The sequence below is a fragment of the Phalacrocorax carbo genome, chromosome 18, assembly GCF_963921805.1.
Source record: "Phalacrocorax carbo chromosome 18, bPhaCar2.1, whole genome shotgun sequence".
Lineage (NCBI taxonomy): Eukaryota > Metazoa > Chordata > Aves > Suliformes > Phalacrocoracidae > Phalacrocorax > Phalacrocorax carbo.
Window position 1 is genome coordinate 10,284,640 of NC_087530.1, and position 17,574 is coordinate 10,302,213.

Genomic DNA, 17,574 nt, shown 5'->3' on the forward strand with positions numbered 1-17,574 from the left:
TGGTGCAGAAGGCAGCCAGCGTTGCTGGCCTAGGGCTGGTGCATTCCTTGTCCTTGGCTTTTTATTGTATTTTTGTGTGGTCGCCGGGATTCCTTCGCTGTCAGCTGCGGAAGAAGCCGTTGTGAGGCTTTGTGAAGTTACTGGTGGACTGTCAGCTGTCTGCTGGCTTTGCCTTCACCATCCTGTTCCAGTCAGTGGTTCTGGGCCAAAATCTAGCTTGCACCAAGCTTCGGATTAGAGGCTATTCTGTGTGGATGAGCAGGAGCTGAATGCTAAGATCCAGGCCAATTATTCAGTGTAAGCCTGACCTAACATGCATAATATTTCATGAGAGGGCACAAGAAGGGATGCAAGAATTAAAGGGAATGGAGGGATGAAGGAGGTGCTGGTGGGTATGTACTTGTAGATGTGCAAGTTATTGCAAATCTTTACGCTTCCCATGCCTCTGTTGGCTGTGGCAGGTTGAAGGGGTGGCCGTATTTCCCAGGTTCTGCTATCACTGATTTCCTGCAGTAAGGGCAGCCTTCCCTGTAGTGGTAATCAGTGGATCCAGCGTTTCATCAGAGCCCTGTGCCCATCTGCCATGTAGGTGAAGTAGCCAGTGATGGCGGTCATTAATAAGCGTGAAATGAAAAGCTTGCACTAGTGCAAAGCTCTGGTGAAACATTCTTGGAGCCACCTGTCTCCAGGACAGACACAGCAGCAGGTCACAGTTCCCCAGCACCATCCCAGCAGGGGATGTAGCCTGCTTGCTGGAAAGATGGGACCTGCTTCCCGTGGTCACCTTCTGCTTCAGAGCGGTTTAATTTTTATGATCTGTTCAGGCTTAAGTCCTCTACATTTTTCACAACAGCAAGGACTATTTGTGCTGTGAGTTGTCATTAATGTACTTCTGGGATCAACAGCTTATTTCATTAAAAGCACTTTGGAAACCATCAGCCAGTAAAAACTCATAGGTGCTGCTGAGCTGGGAGGAAGACGAACTGTGCAAAATGCTCTGCAAGTGTCGGACTGCTAATTCTCTGAGAAACGCCATTTCATCAGCTGAATCGTTGCTGTAATGTGCTTATTGCCAGGGGAGCTGCTTATTCCTTTAAGCTTTTGGTGCAGCAGAAGAAAGAAAATATACGTAGAGAGTGCAAACTTGCCTTCAGGCGGTTCCATATTCAAAAGCAGCTATAATTATTATTAAAAAAAAAAAAACAACAACAAAGAAAAAATGTATCTGATAACACTGCATGGCTTGAATGTTTGAGGCGCTAATGGTGACTACTTGAGCATGAAGGATAAGAGATGCAGGAGAGATAAGGAAGGATTTCTTTCTGATAGATTGTAATGACATTTTCAGTGTGAAGTGATACAGCTCCCCACATTTCTCACTGTTTGCTTGCTCTGACCTTGCTGGGGTTTGCTTTGATTTATGGCTAGAAGCCTGTCCAGGCTACCTGGGGGTATGTGGTCAGCTCCCTGCTTGCCTGCAGGCTTCCTGTGGTGACTGGAGTACCTGATGTGAGCCACTGGTCCCCCAGTTCCCTGGGGATAGAAGGTACCCTTCTGCCACGGGTGGTCTGTAGCACTGTCCCAGCAGACTTCCCCCAAAACGTCCCTTGGCTCAGGTCTCAGCTCACCTCACCTCATGCTGGCAGGTACTGGTGCCATCTCTTTGTTATTTCAGGCACTTTAAGCAGAAAAAGCACCCAAATGCGATGATTGTGCCCCAAAGCTATGGAGTTGAGCACTGCCCAGTGGGGAGGCAGCTGTTGGGCTCAACAGTAGCGTGGCCAAGAGCGGGGCAGCCCTGCTGGGCTGAGCCTTGGGACCAGCCCCCTGCGCTGCTTCTCTTGCTGCCTGCCTGTCCCTCTGCTCCGAGTGGCACCTCTCAGCCGTGGGAGGCAGCCACTGCCCCAGCGCACGCCTGCCACAAGAACCTGTTCGCAAGTCAGTGCCCCACGCGTGCCTGTGTGTAACCAAAGGCAGCACGGTAGCTGTGCCAATGTTAAACACGCTTGGAGGTGGCTGCCCGTGTGGCCGTGACAGCAAAGTCCCCAGTGTGGCCTTACAAAGCCTGCCCTGGGAGGGGGGTTGATGTTGAGGCAGCCCTGATGGATCCAGCTCCCCTAGCAGCTGTGACTCTGCTGCTCCCAGCACCTCAGTTAATGGGTCGTGAGCTGGCTCTGTGTTCCTGTGAGCTGTGCTCGCGCATTTGCAGGATGTCTAGACATAAGCCAGTAGGGTTTCCTTGGTAAGCAGGAGGAGGATGAGCCCTGCGAGCCTCCTTAAGTGTTGTTTTTATTGTTTGGTAGCAGTAATGGCATGGAAATAGCTGTCGGCATGGGTGAAACCTTGTCAGCCATTCACACAGCTGTGTGCTGAATTGTACTGATGCAGGGTAATTCTTGTCTGAAAGTGCTTTTTCTAATGGTAAAATTGAATCTGTCAACAGGTAATTTCATAAACCCAGAGAAAAGAAATCCCATGCAAGAGTCAACTCGGAGCAAATGCCTTACTGATGATGGCATTTTTTTTCCCTTCGTTTCCCACTACAGGAGGTGGCAGATGTTTCAGTGTTGAAATTGAAATTAAAATTGTGATCCTGATCTAAATGCTTCTGTGTTGTACACACAGGAGTAGCTTGGGGCTGGATGCAGCTTCGGTGCAGCATAGGGGAGGAGGTGGGGACTGCGCAGCATCTGTGCTACCATGAGCCTGGGAATATTTGGCCCTTCTCAGCAAGGTACGGGGGGTCGCTTTGCCTGGATGTCCTCAGTTGCCCCCCACAGAATAGCTGCACTCCTGCACAGCCTTGCTTGCTGCCTCTGTTTTAAGATGGTGTTAGGACAGCTGTGCATTTAGGAGCTTGGAGAGATCCCAGCTCTCCCTCATATTAGGCCCTGAGGTACGTTACAACTTCTCACTCTGAGCTTCAGCCTGGCAGAACGGGGGAGAGCTGAGGAAACATAAAGTGGAAATGTAACCAAAATGCTCTTTTCTGGGGCAAGACTTGCACAGAAGTGTTAATCATATATGTACAAACCTGCTTACTTGAGTGGGCAAGCCCGAGCAGAAGGGCTTGGTCCAGGAAATGGTGTGTTGGGGGGCTGTTCCCAGTGGGGCCCAGGATCAGCGCTTTCCGTCGTGGCAGGATCCAGTCGCACGGGTGGAAACAGCCCGCTCACAGCAGACGTACGTAGCTCCCTCCTTGGACAGCAGCTTGGCTTGTGCTTCACTGTCATCCCAGGCTCCCCACAGCCTGGAGCGTGGGCATACGTGGGGGAGGCCCCCATGAGAGGGAGAGAGGGATGCCAGGGAGCGTGGACAGTGCTGTGCCTGGGGCAGCCAGCACGGTGGTGCCAGCCCCACCTGTCGCCATCCCTGCATCGTGCCCTGTCACTGGAGACAGCTCTCAGAGGCAGGAGGGAAACTGTGCACAAGAGTCCCCCTGCTTATCCCTAAGCCCTTAACACGGAGTGACTCAGCCTTTGCTTCATCCTGGCAATCAGCTTATCTCGGTTTGGCTCCGAACGCTTTCTCTCTGCTCCTCCTTCCTGCCTCCCTCATCGCTCCCCGGTCTAATCAAACTGAGCCTCCTGCCTGCGAGCACTCGCTTTATTTCTCAGCTCTTCCCTAAATCTGCAGCTTGTCAATAAGCCGAACGCTCAGAGAGCGGTTATTCCTCTGGCCCCTGCTCCTGCCGCGCTTCTCCCGGCAGCCTGAGTTTCCATTGTGATTTCCACAGGGTTGTTCAGAGGCACAGGTATTAGTTGATTAAGAAATGCAATTAAGGCCTCAACAACCCAACTTTCTGGGACTGCCAGCAGCAACATGTTTTCTAAGTAGTGCTTAGGGGTTTTTTTGTGCAGCTTGGGTTTGCAGGAAGGTCTTTCAGACCTTTATTTCTCGGGGCTGTATTTACTGCTATCTGCTTCTTGAAGACTAGGTTTGCCTGGTACGTGTGTAAACAAACCAGGTCCCGCAGCAGCAGGTCAGGTTTGTAGGGAGAGGGAGTATCTCTTACTCAATCTGATGATATCGGGGTGGGGAGAACAGCTTCTCAGCTTACCGGTGTGTGGGTAGTAGTGTTAAAGGCAAATGTAAATGTCTTGATACAGAGCTACCCCTCGTGTCGCTAACTGCAGGGAAGCGCTGGCACGTATATTTGTTGTTTAGGGGCTCATAGGAAGCGTTGCCATTACCAGTCTATTTTGACCCTGATCTGTGAATGCATGCACTTTGCTGCATTTCTGCTACTTGCATTTTTACCAAAGTTGGGGAAGTTTTGGAAAATATGGCCGTGGTGTGGTGAAGAAGTTACAGTAGAAGGGAAACGCTGAATGTCCTTAGACAAAGGGGGAGAAAAGGGAAAGATTCTGGAAAAGCTTGATAGTTTTCTGGCTTTAATAAAACCCAGTGAAATGTTCTATAAGGTAATCGTTCTGTGTCCAGAGTGATGTTTTCGTGTAAGGAGAAAGTTAAATTGCCCTCGACTTTGACAGGCAAACGCTCCGTTGGGTGGGTGTGATGCCCCCTCTCCTCTCCAGCCTGACACGTGAAGGCCTCTTTATGGCTCCTTTATAATGTTTCAGTCCTGGAATTGTTTCCAGCACTTTGTGCACTTTAAAGCAGGGGAGGGACTAACCCAGGGAACGTGAGTTTTGTGCGGCCCTAGACAGGGATGCCGATACAGGTAGTTAGTGTCTGACCGTTCTCACTCTCTGGCTTTCCACAGTACAGCCGTTTCTGGAGCGCGGGAGCAGAGGGCAGCAGCGCCGTGCTGAGAGCCCGCCTGTGTTGGTAGTGCGTGCCTGGGATCAGCCCAACTTCAGCTTGCAGATCCATGAAACACCTGCAGCTGATGAGGCATTAATGCGGTTGCCAGCCAGCTGTGGTGCCGGTATAGAAAAGTAGGAGCTGTTTTGGCATCCATTTCTTAAAGTACAAGATCTTGCAGTGTATAGTGCTTAGGAAGATCTATCTCCTGCTGCTGATTTCTGTCTTGCTGCTGCACCACCGCCAAGATAGAAAATGGGTTTTCAATACCAGCCTGTCTAAGGCTAGGCTAAATTCCCTCTGTGATGTTCTGTCCTCTAGAGAGGCAGGTTAATTAGTGACTTTTCCATCCAGGTAAATGTGCAAGCTTTTGACCTGACTGTGATGAAGAGTTTTAAATGTAAAAACTGTTCACAGTCTGTTTCTGGTTGTTTCTATCAGTGTGAAACACGTTTTGGCTTTTCTCATGTGTTTTTATTCCTGCTGTCTGCTTTTTTCCACAATTGACTTAAAACTTGGGACAAAAGCAAAAAGAAAAAAAACCACCAAAACCTGAGTTATTAATTTAGAAAATGTTATGCAGCAAGAGAACAAAGGCCGTTTTAAATTGAGAGTCCTTAAGGGAGCTGAACACACGCTTGCTCATTCGCTCTGAATTCTCACCTGAACTTTCATATATCATCAGGCCCTCTGAGTAGGAGAGGTTGGAAGAAGGCAGATGGGAAGCTGGCTAATAGCTTTGGCATACCTTGCAAAATCAGCCCTGCAGCCAGCATTTGGTGGGGAAAACAGCTGTCCAGGTGCCGCGTGGTACTTCAGCCTGTCAGAGGTTTGTGGAAATTATTAAACATCTGTTGCAGTATGGGCTGGCTGTTCTGGCAGGATAGATGGAAAATCCATCCTAGCGTTATTAATTAGAGATAATAAGGCACATGGCTGTGCTGTGGGGTCCTGAGCGCCTTCTGTACCTTGGGCAGGCAGGGCGCCTGGGTGGGGTGTCCTGCGAAGCTGCCGCCTGCAGGGGCCGGGGGCCGGTGACCGCTGCAGGGGCGATGGCTGGGCTGGTGGAGGTGCGTGAGGACTCCCTGGGCGCTCTCGGGGCCCTTCCCCACTGCAGCCTGTGCCTCTGCGTTGCTTGTCTTGTTGCTTTCTCTGTACCCTCGCCGGGGGAGAGCGCCGGGAGCGGCCCCTCACAGCCACTGCTACATAAAAGAAGGGCAGAGAAATGGAGCTGGGCTGTTTCCCAGTCTGGCTGGATGTGGGTAGTTGCTGTGTAATCACATTTGCAGAGGGGAAATATGCAGCCAGTGCTGGCTGGCATCGCTCCGTCCGTGGCGCTTTGGGGATTTCTCTTGGCTGAGCCCAGAGACGCACCTGTAAAGGGAGAGCACTGAAAACTGCCGCAGATCAACTTTTCCGCTGGTTTATGGTTGTAATCCTTCCAGGCCGTGTGTGCTGCCCCTCATGAACCCTCTCAGTCCTCCAGAGCTGGCATTTCCTCCTTATAACTGGCTGAGCCCCAGAGCTCAGAGGGCTGTGATCAGTGGGGCAGGGTCTGGTTGGAGGCCGATAACTAGTGGTGTTCCCCAGGGGTCTGTGCTGGGTCCAGCCCTGTTCAATATATTCAGCGACGACCTGCATGATGGGATAGAGCGTAACCTCAGCAAGGTCGCTGATGACACCAAGCTGGGAGGAGCGGCTGATACACCAGAGGCTGTGCTGCCATCCAGCGAGGGCTGGGCAGGCTGGAGAGCTGGGCCCGGGGAGGAACAACCCCCCGCACCAGCACAGGCTGGGAGGGACCTGCTGGAGAGCGGCTCTGCTGAGAAGGTCCTGGGGGGCAGCGAGGTGACCCTGAGCCAGCACCGGGCCCTTGGGGCCAAGGGGGCCAGCGGTGTCCTGGGGTGCATTAAAAGGAGTGTGGCCAGTAGGTCAAGGGAGATTATCGTCCCCCCCTGCTCTGCCCCAGTGAGGCCACAGCTGCAGGGCTGTGTCCAGTTTTGGCCCCTCAGTTCAAGAAGGGCAGGGAGCTGCTGGAGCAAGGCCAGCGCAGAGCTGCCAAGGGGATCAGGGGCTGGAGCGTCTCCCTTGTGAGGAAAGGCTGAGAGACCTGGGCTTGTTCAGCCTGGAGAAGAGAAGGCTGAGGGGGGATCTCATCAATGCTTATAAATATATCTGAAGGGTGGGTGTCAGGGGGATGGGGCCGGGCTCTTTTCAGTGGTGCCCAACGCAAGGCCAAGGGGCCACGGGCACAAGCTGGAACACGGGAAGCTCCACCTGAACATGAGGACAAACCCCTTCCCTGTGCGGGTGCCAGAGCAGGGGCACAGGCTGCCCAGAGGGGCTGTGGGGTCCCTTCCCTGGAGACATTCACCCCCCGCCTGGACGCGGCCCTGTGCCCCTGCTCTGGGGGTGCCTGCTCCAGCAGGGGTGGGACGGGGTGAGCTCCAGAGGGCCCTGCCAGCCCCTGCCGGTCTGGGATTCTGTGTTCCGCACTGCCTCCCCTGTCCCACAGCAGCTGCCCTGTCTGGCCAGGGGACACGGCGCGGGTACAGCTATCCTGTGTTCTGGCTGGCTGTGTATCCTACCTCTCCATTCTCCTGCATGTTTTCCTCCTTGTGTCTCTGAGGACTGCGGAGCAGGAACAGAAGAGCCCTGTTGGTGCTGCTCTGTCACCCTGTGTCCTGTGACACCTGGGGCTGGTGTCAGGGGAGGTGCGGTGGGCCTGAGCAGCCTGGCCTTCAGCCAAAGACCTTAACAGCAGCTCTGTCTGGACCCTGAGGGTGTTTACCTTAAACTGAAGTGAAGCCTGTAGCTTGCTTTATTAGTTGATGTTTTTAGTTGCTAATACTGGAGGCTGGGTTTGTGCAGAACAGACAGGAGGAGAAGGGCAGTATCCAGCAGAGCTCTGGCAGTCCCTTGCGTGGCTGACACCTTAGCTGGACCCAAGGCTGCAGAATGATCTCTCAGCCTTTACCTAAGCTGTGTCTCCTTTCCTGAGGCCCAGACCCCTCCTGAAATAACCTTACTTGCTCCACTTGAGGCATTAATCTCCTTCCATGCCAGTGCTTTACTTCTGGATTTGTCAACTGGGTCCTGGATGTCATTCCATCATCTCTTTCCCTCCTGATTTCCTTTAGAAGAGCCAGGCTTCCACATCTTCTTAACAGGATCTGCCCTCTCACTCTGCTTGACCCTCTAAATTATTGAAAAACAGGTGAAGACAAACCAAACCCACATCATGGATGTTGCATGTTTTCAATGCTTCACTGGAAAATGCCCCCCCCCGGAAGAACCGCCCTATCTGTCCCCCGCCGTGTCTGTGGTTAGCCGTGCTGCTCTCTGGGGGTGCACAGGGCATTGCCCATCCTGCAGGCCAGGTACCTCTAAAGCATCCTTTGAGTCACAGCCAGCACTGACCATTTGCCCAGGCATGGGGAGACGGACCAGCCTGGGGAGCCACAGGAGCAGCTAGACCTGTTCTTCTTCCTCCTCTGCATTGCCACAGGAGCCAGCTGCCGCAGGGAGGGGATATCCCTGGTTTAGGGCTCCATCTGGGGCTGCAGTTGTCTGGAGGCATCTGCAGAAGTGGCTCTGTCCCAGGGTGTGCACTGCTCACTGGAGAGCTGGTGGCAGCAGGGGGACATGGCTGTTGCCAGAAGCATGGAGCTGAGACTGCTTTTGCGCAGTGCTCAGACTCCATGTAAGTGACTGTTCCTCTTCCTCTGCAGGTGAATCTGGTCCTGAATGAAGGGAAGTCCCTGGGCCTCATGATCCGAGGAGGGGCAGAATATTCCCTGGGTATCTACATCACTGGTGTGGATAAAGGCTCTGAAGCAGAAAGCACTGGCTTAAAGGTAAGAGCGACTCCCGAGTGGGCTGGGGCAGGAGGTAGAGGTGCCCTCGCTGTTGGCTGCAGGGCCATGTCAGCATGCAACGGCTGCTCTTCCTACCCCTCTGCCCCGGCCAAGCACGGCTCTCAATGGAGAGGTGAACACTGAATTTCTGGGGATGGCTTTTCAGGGCAGGTTCTTTGGACATTTTGGATACTAAGCCTGGAGGGAGCAAGGCTGTTGTGCAGAGAGAAATGCAGCCTTACAACTTCTGGAGTAGGTCATACTTGCCTTCTGCCTTAGCATACCTCCACACCTGATTTCTCCCCCTTGAGATAGCCAGGGGATGTTTTTGGTGTAGGTGTCTGAGAGTGCAGCCCAGATATGGCAGGTGAAGAAAGTCATTTTCACTGCCCTGAGCTGGCAGGGAAGAGTTTTCTATTAAAGCTCCTGGTCCTGTACCCTGTTCTGCATCTTGCATCCAAACCCATCATGTTTGGAACTAGTGTATTGTACAAGGTGCTCTTAGCCTGCCTGCAGGGAATGCGTTTGCATTGCTGCTGCGATGAGAGGAGGCCAGGCTTGCTGCTGCAGGAGCAGATGCATGCTAGTTTCCTCTGCAGCATTAACTTTTGCAAGGATCATGTCTTAACAAGCAGAAACAGCAGGATCACCCTTGAGGCGAGAGCAGAGCTGATCTCTCAGCAGCCTAACTTGGTGTGACCTCTAGCTATGTCAGGCTCCCTCCATAGTCAAATGGGTTCTTAAAGGATGCTCCGTGGGTTGGCTGGCGGGTCCTTCTGAGGCTGGACTGGTCCAGAGTCCTACAGTTTTGCTGCAGACCTCTTGTAAACAGAGATCCTTCATCTCTCTCATCCCACCCTGTCACGTGCATGCACATCACCTCCGAGCTCCTCCATCCTTCCTGCTGTACCCTGTCTTGGAACAGGATGGGACATCGTGGGACTTCAACTGTTCCTGGGAGGGGCATTTTATATTTTATATCTTCTAGCATGTTCACCAGTAAAATAAGTTGAAAAGGGAGCTATTGGACTTTGGGTGCAGCATCTCTGTGCTGCTGATGGATGGGATGTGTTTGAGACTCAAACTTCCCAGGCTGTAGTGTTTTACTTCAACACTCAGGGTTTCTTTTTTGGTTATTTTTTTCCTTTCTCTAAGTGATCCAACTCCCTGCAATCATGTTGTGCCCTTTTTGCTTCCTCCAGCACAATCCCATGGGCTCTGAGAGACAGTTCTTTCCCTATTCCTTGTGTCAGTCAAGAATCGATGGATGTTAAACTCCCTAACATTCTCTCAATCCCCTGAAATAGTGCTGGACTGCTGAGGATTGACAGTTAATCTGCTCTGATCCCCTCGCTGCATTGTGAAGTGATATGTTTCTGCCTTGATCAACCCCAGAGAGTTTAGGGCTAAGCCTTCAGCTTTGCTCCAGTGGCCTCATAAAGTCACTTAAATCTGTAAAGGCTGATAACACGAAGTGGGTGGACAGTCTGGTGGAGAGGGCTGTGATTTGGGCTGGGACAGATACTATCCTGTCCCTCAAGTTGCTGTGGCACAAAACTTCGCATCAAACTGGGCACTGAGGTCATTAGGGTTCCGTTTATAGCCAAGGAGGTAGTAATGCAACCACTTCTGAACTTAATTGTCTGCTGCTGGCTCCTGTTTCTCTCTGCTGACTCTTTTAGACACAGGATGAAAATGCTGAACTTGGAGGTTTGGATCAACCCAAGCCTTAACTCTCTCTTTGATCCTTAGCAGGGAAATGGGGTTTTGGACCCTGCCATATGAGAGCGTCACTTGGGCACTAAGGGCAAGGAGCTGTGGGAGCATCCTTGGGAGATGGCCGAGTGTTTCTCGGGGCAGCAGGGAGAGAGAGCGGCTGCTGGAAGCTCCCCGCAGACCACCCTTCTCTCCCAGAGTGTACATAACACCCCTGGCTGGCCACCTCGCAGCCGCTCTGCCTGCGCGCCCGACCAGGGTACGCAGCCGTCTCCCAGGGGTGTCAACGTGCGCTTGTTCTTTAGCGCAAGGTCGTGGTGAGAGGCAGCAGAAACAGTGCTCTGGGATGCAAGGATTTCAAGAGAGAGATGGTAAGAGGCACAGGACGATGTGTTTCTGCCTAACAGAGCTGGAAAGAGAGGGACTGGCTCGAGCTGCCCCGGGTGTCGCACGGGTGACTCTGCTGAGTCAGAGAACCCGCCATCTGAAGCAAGCCCGTTTGTCCCCAGCGCCTGCTGACCCTGTGGCAGAGCGTCAGACTCCATCTCATAAACACCAGAGGCCTGAAGGATTAAAGGCAGGAAAATAAAAAGTTGTATTGTTTTCCTAAGGTTCTTCTTGTTTGTTTCAAGTTTAGTGCTTCCACACTGCTCGAAATCCCTCTCATCGCCGCTTTCCTTGGTTCAGCCCAGCCGCCGGTGAGCTCAGCGCAGCTAATGTCGCGCTACACAGGCAGGAGAGGTCTCAGCAGCGTAACACTTGGCTTTATCCTTCCACCTCTCATTTCATGACTGCTAGGAAGGCATAAAAATAATCACACACACGCTGTAGTTGAAGCACACAGAGCAGGGCATGCTCCCCTCCGTCCCTGCCAAGGAAGGTCCCTGTGCCATGGCAATTGTTTGCACACCAGAGCCTCTGCTTATTGATTCTTTATATCTCTCTCTTTGCTCCTCTGTTTTCTAGTAACTGACTTGTGCATGCCAGCAGGCCGATGCTTTTCTGAATGTCAGGCTTTTGTGTGATTTCAGATACGCACAGCCACTTCCTACCCTGGTCTGTGTATGCTACAGGCCATAATTTTAGAACTGCTTGGAGGTTTGGAGATAAAGAAAAGCCTTTTATATCCTGCTGTTAGACACGGTTGGGTGTAGACTGCATCCATACGCTCCAGGTGGTGGTGGAAGGGATGTGATATCACGAGGAGGGAAGAACTGATGGGTAAATGTGATTTCCAGATAATATGTTGCTCTCTAAAATGGAAAAATTAGGCGTTTGTTCAGTATGGGCTTAACCCAAGCTTGCTGGGTTGATGGGAAGGTTCCTGCTGACTTCCCAGGCAATTAATACTTCTGTGGGTTTACTGCTTTCACTGAATTTGTTACCAGAATTGTTGGAGTTGATTCTGCCAGACTTTTCATTTTAGGAAAACCTTCTTGCATCTATGGCATCAAATCAGAATTTTTGAATGTTTTACTAACATTTTACATTTCCCTTAAACTTTGGTTAAAGAGCAAACAATGTGGTATTGGAAGCCAGTCAAAACCAAGGAAGTTTCTCTCAGGCCCCAAAACTAAGCTGGCTTTTGTCTGCTACAGGAACAGGGGCCGTGGTCCTGAGAAGTGGGTCCCAGAGGAGACCGAGCCCTGCTGATGCCAGTTTGGGTATTGCTGCTCTGCTCCCTCCAGCTTTGTGGCCATAAGGCAGAGTGCCGTGCAGGTGCCAGCAGAAACCAGGCTGGATCGCTGTAGTCAGTCAATAATTAAATATTCATGCTCTTGGCCTTGGCCGCCTTTATGCTTATTCATTCATGAAACTTCTGACAACATGTTCTTTGGGTGTGTTTTAAAATGTGCTGCCTCAGTGTAAGTTCTCAGACTGAAAAAGCGCAGGTTAGCAGAGGACTGCAAAGGAGGAACATGAGCCAGTCTTGTTTGCTTTTGGCTTCTGTCCTTCCTGCCTCCTTCGTGACGTCCGCAGCTACGCCGTACAGGCACTGAGCTTGTTCTGCTGACGTTTGTGGCTCTGCTCATCACGGTTTCTTCCTTGTTCATTTTTTCTAGTGGTGTATTTTGTCAGGATATTTCTTTAAGCCAATTTTTTTTCTCTCTCTCCTTGACCTTTACATCAGAAATAGCAGATTTCAGGTAGCTTGCTTTCAACAAACAGCTCAATATTGAGTTCCCAGTACAAAGACTGGGGTAAAAAGAGGCTGCCATGAGCCACACGTACCATATACAAGAGAACGAGAGAAAAAGACACTGTAGATAGGAAGAGGTAAATGATTTTACATCATCAGTGGCAGTCATGAAGCTGTCTCTTGAACACTGGCTTGTATTTTGAGGTCTGTGCAGAGATGAAGATACTGAAAAGGGGGAGACAAAAAAAAAGCCTCGTGGCTGCCTCGGAATCTGGGAATAAGCTGTGTAGTGAGAAATTCAATGAGGACGTGAGTGGTTGTGGTACGCAAGATGTAACCTTCCCGCTGGAGGCAGCGCGGAGTGGTCCTTCAAACAATGTCACCTTTATGGGGACAGATGTGCTGAAATTGCTCCTCTTCTGGGAAGTTACCAGAAACCTCCCCGCAGCAGTGGCAAAACCACTGCCCACCCCAAGACGTCTCTTCTCGTCCGCTTTCATTTCCACTCTGTATCTGCTTTGCTCCTCATATTTGAGTTGCAAGGTGTTTGGGGAAAAGAACGTGTTTTCAGGCAGCGCTTGGCACCCGCTGTCCCTTCGCCTTGCTCCCAGCTCTGTCTCTGATCCTCCAACAGGCTGCGGTGGCCTCACTGGGCGTGGATCATCTGCCCCGTCCTGTTTCCCTCCTGGGGAAGCTGAGTACCTCCTTATATTATTGCGAGTGTTAATTTGGTCATTTCCAAATCAACTCCTACTTTTTCCTGCCCATATTTTTAATTTTTTAAGGTCTGCCTTTGGTAATTATTTGTGCTAGAGAGAGACTCCTACTTTAGTGGTATCCACGAGTGTAATTTAACCTCTCTTCTAGCACATTAGTGGCATTAAATAAGACTCGTGCTAGTGCCAAACCATTTGGCATCCTATTAGCCAGTTATTCCCAGCTCAATTTGGCGTCATTTAATTTTAACTCATGTTTAAAATCTCTCACCTATTTTGCTGTTCATGTGACTGAATTTCTCCCAGAGCCAATTCTGATTATTTTTAAGAGACTTCAGGTGCCCAGAACCCTTGTCCTGAGCCCATTAAGTTCCCCTTGACTGCACCTCCCTTTCCCATGTTATTCTCTCTGTCTTCAGAAAGAGAAGGAGCCAAGCCTGTCATAAAGGTGTGTTATTTCTGAACTCTGCCGCTTTTCTGCGGTCTCTCATCTTTTGCATGTCATGTTCAGTCCCTCCTTTTCAGGGTAGATTTTTTTTTCCCCTGGAAAATGAGCATAATCCCATTTTCAGAAGTGGTCGGGCACTCAGCAGGTCCTGTTGTGTCCACCCACCATTAGCTGAGCACAACTGAAAACTTGTTCCTGAAGTATCCATGGTAACAATTTTTCTGTGTTTTATTATGACTTTTTTGTGTCTTATTATTACTACTTTTATTCTGTGCTGGTTCAGAGCTGTGCATACTGCAAATAATTTGCCAGGGTCAACATTTGTTTTAATAGATGGTTCATTTGCATCTCTGCAGTCTTTTGTTTCTTTCTCAGTTGTCCTTGACTTTTCGGGGGGATAATTATTACCTATGTTAATTAGAAAAAATCCTTTCCGGCTCTAACAGGAGCCTATCATCAAGATAGGCTGATTTGCAGGCATTTGGGCTCTCCAATGATTCCCTTATCTGCCCTTCATGAGCAGTTATTTTTGCAAGGTCTTTTTTGCCCCCCTGCATGAGATGCTTAAACTTATGCAAGTATTTTGTGGCTGATTATTTTCACCCGGTGTTAATATTCTGGCAGCACCAGATCGAGGTGGTCCGTGCTGCACACTGTGCTAATGGAGCACAAGAGACCAGATTGCCATGAAGGACTTTGAATAAATGTTGAGGCAGCGATGAAGGACAGATGCAGACGGATGACATAGCTTGTCCAGGGCCCCTCTGGTCTCCCTGATACAACGAGGGCTTGCCAGGTTCCTTCTGGTCCACTCTTGAAAGGAGAAACTAAGGAAAGGTTATTAAATCTGTATAACTGTTGTCTTGAACAGAAAATCGTGAAAGTTTAATCCTTGATATGGGAAACTATTAAAGATTCATAATTGCAATAAAACTACCTAACTGAATTTGGATTTTCATTGTTTTGTGTTGCAGTGAGCCCGATGCTCCTTATGTTGCCACAAAAGCCATTCCAGTGGATTGCCCCGTGGGTTAGAGAGACCTGAGAGATGATACTCATTTCACCTGAATGTGTGCTTCTGTTGGCAGTTTAGGCGCTTGCATAATTTCCCCTCTCTGTTGTGTTGGTGGTCAGCAGTTTTCTGATTGTTAGTTTAAAGCTGACAGAGCTCGAAGGTAACCTGAGATACGTGTGGAGTCTGATGGTTGGGAATGTGGTCATTTGTGTCATTTGCCTTCCCTTGGGCTCCTTCCCTCCCTCCCTTCCCGCTTCTTGGTCTCTGTGGATCAGCTCAGGTGGAGCTGGCTGCCTCTGGCTCGCTCTCTGCAGCTGGTTCGCAGAGGTGAGGTTGGCTCCAGGCTCTGTGGTTTTTCAAACCGGGGAAGTTTCACATCCCTATCTTATGATTTTGGCAACTGATCTGTGCCCCACAGTCTGCTGGGGTAGAAGCGAGTATCCCAGCCTGACACAACCCTGCTCTGCGCTCTCTCCCCTCCAGCCAGCTGGTACAAAGGGCCACCATCCCCCTGGTCACGGTCTGCCAAGTCCGACCTGTGTCCAGGGCTGGCTCTTGTCCTTCCACAGGGGAAGTCAGAAGAGGGAAAGGCCAGCCAAGAGCAGCACCTCTGTTTGCAGGACCTGCTGCCTTGAGCATCTTACTGGAGCCAGGCAAAAGGTGGTGCAGCGGGACGTGGCGTGTGCCGACACCAGGGCCTTGCAGTGGCTGCTCAGCTGCATCTGTCGCGTGCCCCCTCTTCCCTTCGAGCTGTAGGCTTGCATCGGCCCAGCTTGAAAGCCTTGGCTCCCTCCTTGGCTCGCTGTAGGACTGTGGGTTTCTCTCTTGCCTACATCATCTCTTTTGCCTTATTAGTTGTGCAGCTGCCCCATTAACAGCTGTTATGAAGAGAGCAAGCAGAGGGCATCGGCTGACCCATGTCAGGACAAAATTCAGGGGCCCTGACAGTAGTGCTGGTGGAGACTGGGCTCTCCTGTGCTGCCACAGCCCTTGCTATCCACCAGCCCCTGTGTGCGTCCCAGGGGAAGGAAGGAACTGTACCCAGAAGAATGGGGCAAACCGGCTCGAGGTCGCCAGACAGAGCTGAATGCAGAACCAAACTCTGCTGCATCTGAGCTGCGTCTGGTGCTTTTGCTCCAGCTCCTTTCCCCCTATGGGTGTCACTCAGAGCGTCCTTCCAGCATCACTGAGCATCCTGTGTCCTTTCATCACAGGGAAGGGTAAACAGGAGCTCTTCTCTGGCTTCTCATTATTGCCAGCGTTATTTTGTATAGCTCCATCAGGCTCCCCACACATTATCTTTTCTCTAAATTTAACAGGCCTAATCTTTTCGATCTCTCCTTTCACAGGCACCTTCATCTGCCACTAATCATTTCTGTTTCCCTTTTCTCGAACTTTTCTCTTTGTCTCCTTGCTGGGCAGGCAGAGATGTACCCAGCAAGGTCACACGTTCACTTGGATATTGCCATTACGCTGGTTTGAGCTATTCTTGATATGTTTCATACCACAGTTTCCCATCACGTGTTTTTGTTGCAGGCTTACTTGATCATTCTCAAATCCTAGCTGCATACTGAGCCAAAGCGGTCCATGAGCTGTGGGTTATAGTCTTTCACCTGTGTCTGGTCTGCTCATTTGAATGAACAGAGGCATCAGTCACATCTTGGACAGTTGCAAAGTCCTGCCTGGTTCCTCAAAGCACCTTTACCAGCCCCTTTTAACACCTCTAGTCTGAACTAACCCAAATAGTTGAGTGTTGCTGGTAGATCTTAATGAATCACAGAATCATTTAGGTTGGAAAAGACCCTTAAGATCATCGAGTCCAACTGTTAACCTAGCTGCGGCCAAATACACCACGAAACCATGTCCCTAAGCACCACTTCTACACGTTTTTTAAATACCTCCAGGGATGGTGACTCGCCACTTCCCTGGGCAGCCTGTTCCAACGTTTGACAACCCTTTCAGTGAAGAAACTTTTTCCCAACATCCAATCTAAACCTTTTCCTAAAGTTCAGTCTAAATCTTGGTTCTTTCCTGGGCTCACTTTCACACTGCTGCTGCAGGCATCCTCGGATTTTCTTCCTCGCCTTCTGGATGCTCAATAACCCTCAGGTTCTCCCATTCCTTTGTATCTCCCTATTGCTCCTCAGGGAGATCACCACCTCTTCCTCTGCATCTATTTTTGCAAGGCCACAGGAGCTCAAAGGTCTCCATGTATGACATATATGACTCTTCATGGCCCTGCAGTGGGCAGGAAGGGAAGCTGCCGTGCCTCCTTGGCATGCAGAAACTCTGCCTCTGTAATCCCTTAAATAGCCTGAGCAATACCTATTTGCACAAGTGCCATACAGTGGATCTGGGGCATTTCTTCCGCCCTCCCCTGGAAAGCAGGCTGGAGTGAGTGAAGTGCTCCCGGAGCTTTGTGCTGCTCTGAGGCCATGCCACCTCTCTGCTGTCCCATGGCCACCCACCAGTCCAGGACAGTCCTGGGGCTTCCTGCCACCCCATGGCAGCTGCCTAATCCTGTAGCCATGCGGGGAGTCCGATGAGAGAGCTGAACCAGCTGAAAGGCAACCCTGCATGAACTGAGCCAGATCGTTACTGTGGGGCAAGTGAAGGGAGGGGTGCTTGTGAGTGCTGAGCTGGATGGGAAGAGCCAGCCTCTCCTTGGAAACAGCCTTGTGTTGATCAGCTAACACTCTGACAGTCTTCACCTGCAGAAGGGGGAGTCCCCAGTGCTCTGCAGCCTCTCTGTGTAGGTCATGGGTCCAAGAGATTCTCCAGGCTCCTGCATCCAGCTTGGTTTTGCAGCGGGGCTGGCGTGGCTGCTGCCTGGCACCACCTGGGAGAGCAGGCCCAGGGCCCCCGTAAAGTGCACCAGGAATTGTCTTTAAGACTCATTTCAAAACAAAACAAAA

The 17,574-nt window shown here is 50.8% G+C and overlaps 1 protein-coding gene across 2 annotated transcripts in view; it reads left to right on the forward strand.

Annotated features, from left to right (window-relative positions):
• Positions 1-17,574, forward strand: part of WHRN (whirlin) — a 57,283-nt gene that overhangs the window by 21,670 nt on the left and 18,039 nt on the right. For both annotated transcript variants that reach the window (XM_064468639.1, XM_064468640.1), the window contains exon 3: positions 8,499-8,624. In XM_064468639.1, the coding sequence (XP_064324709.1) occupies positions 8,499-8,624 (126 nt within the window). The remainder of the gene's footprint in view (positions 1-8,498; positions 8,625-17,574) is intronic.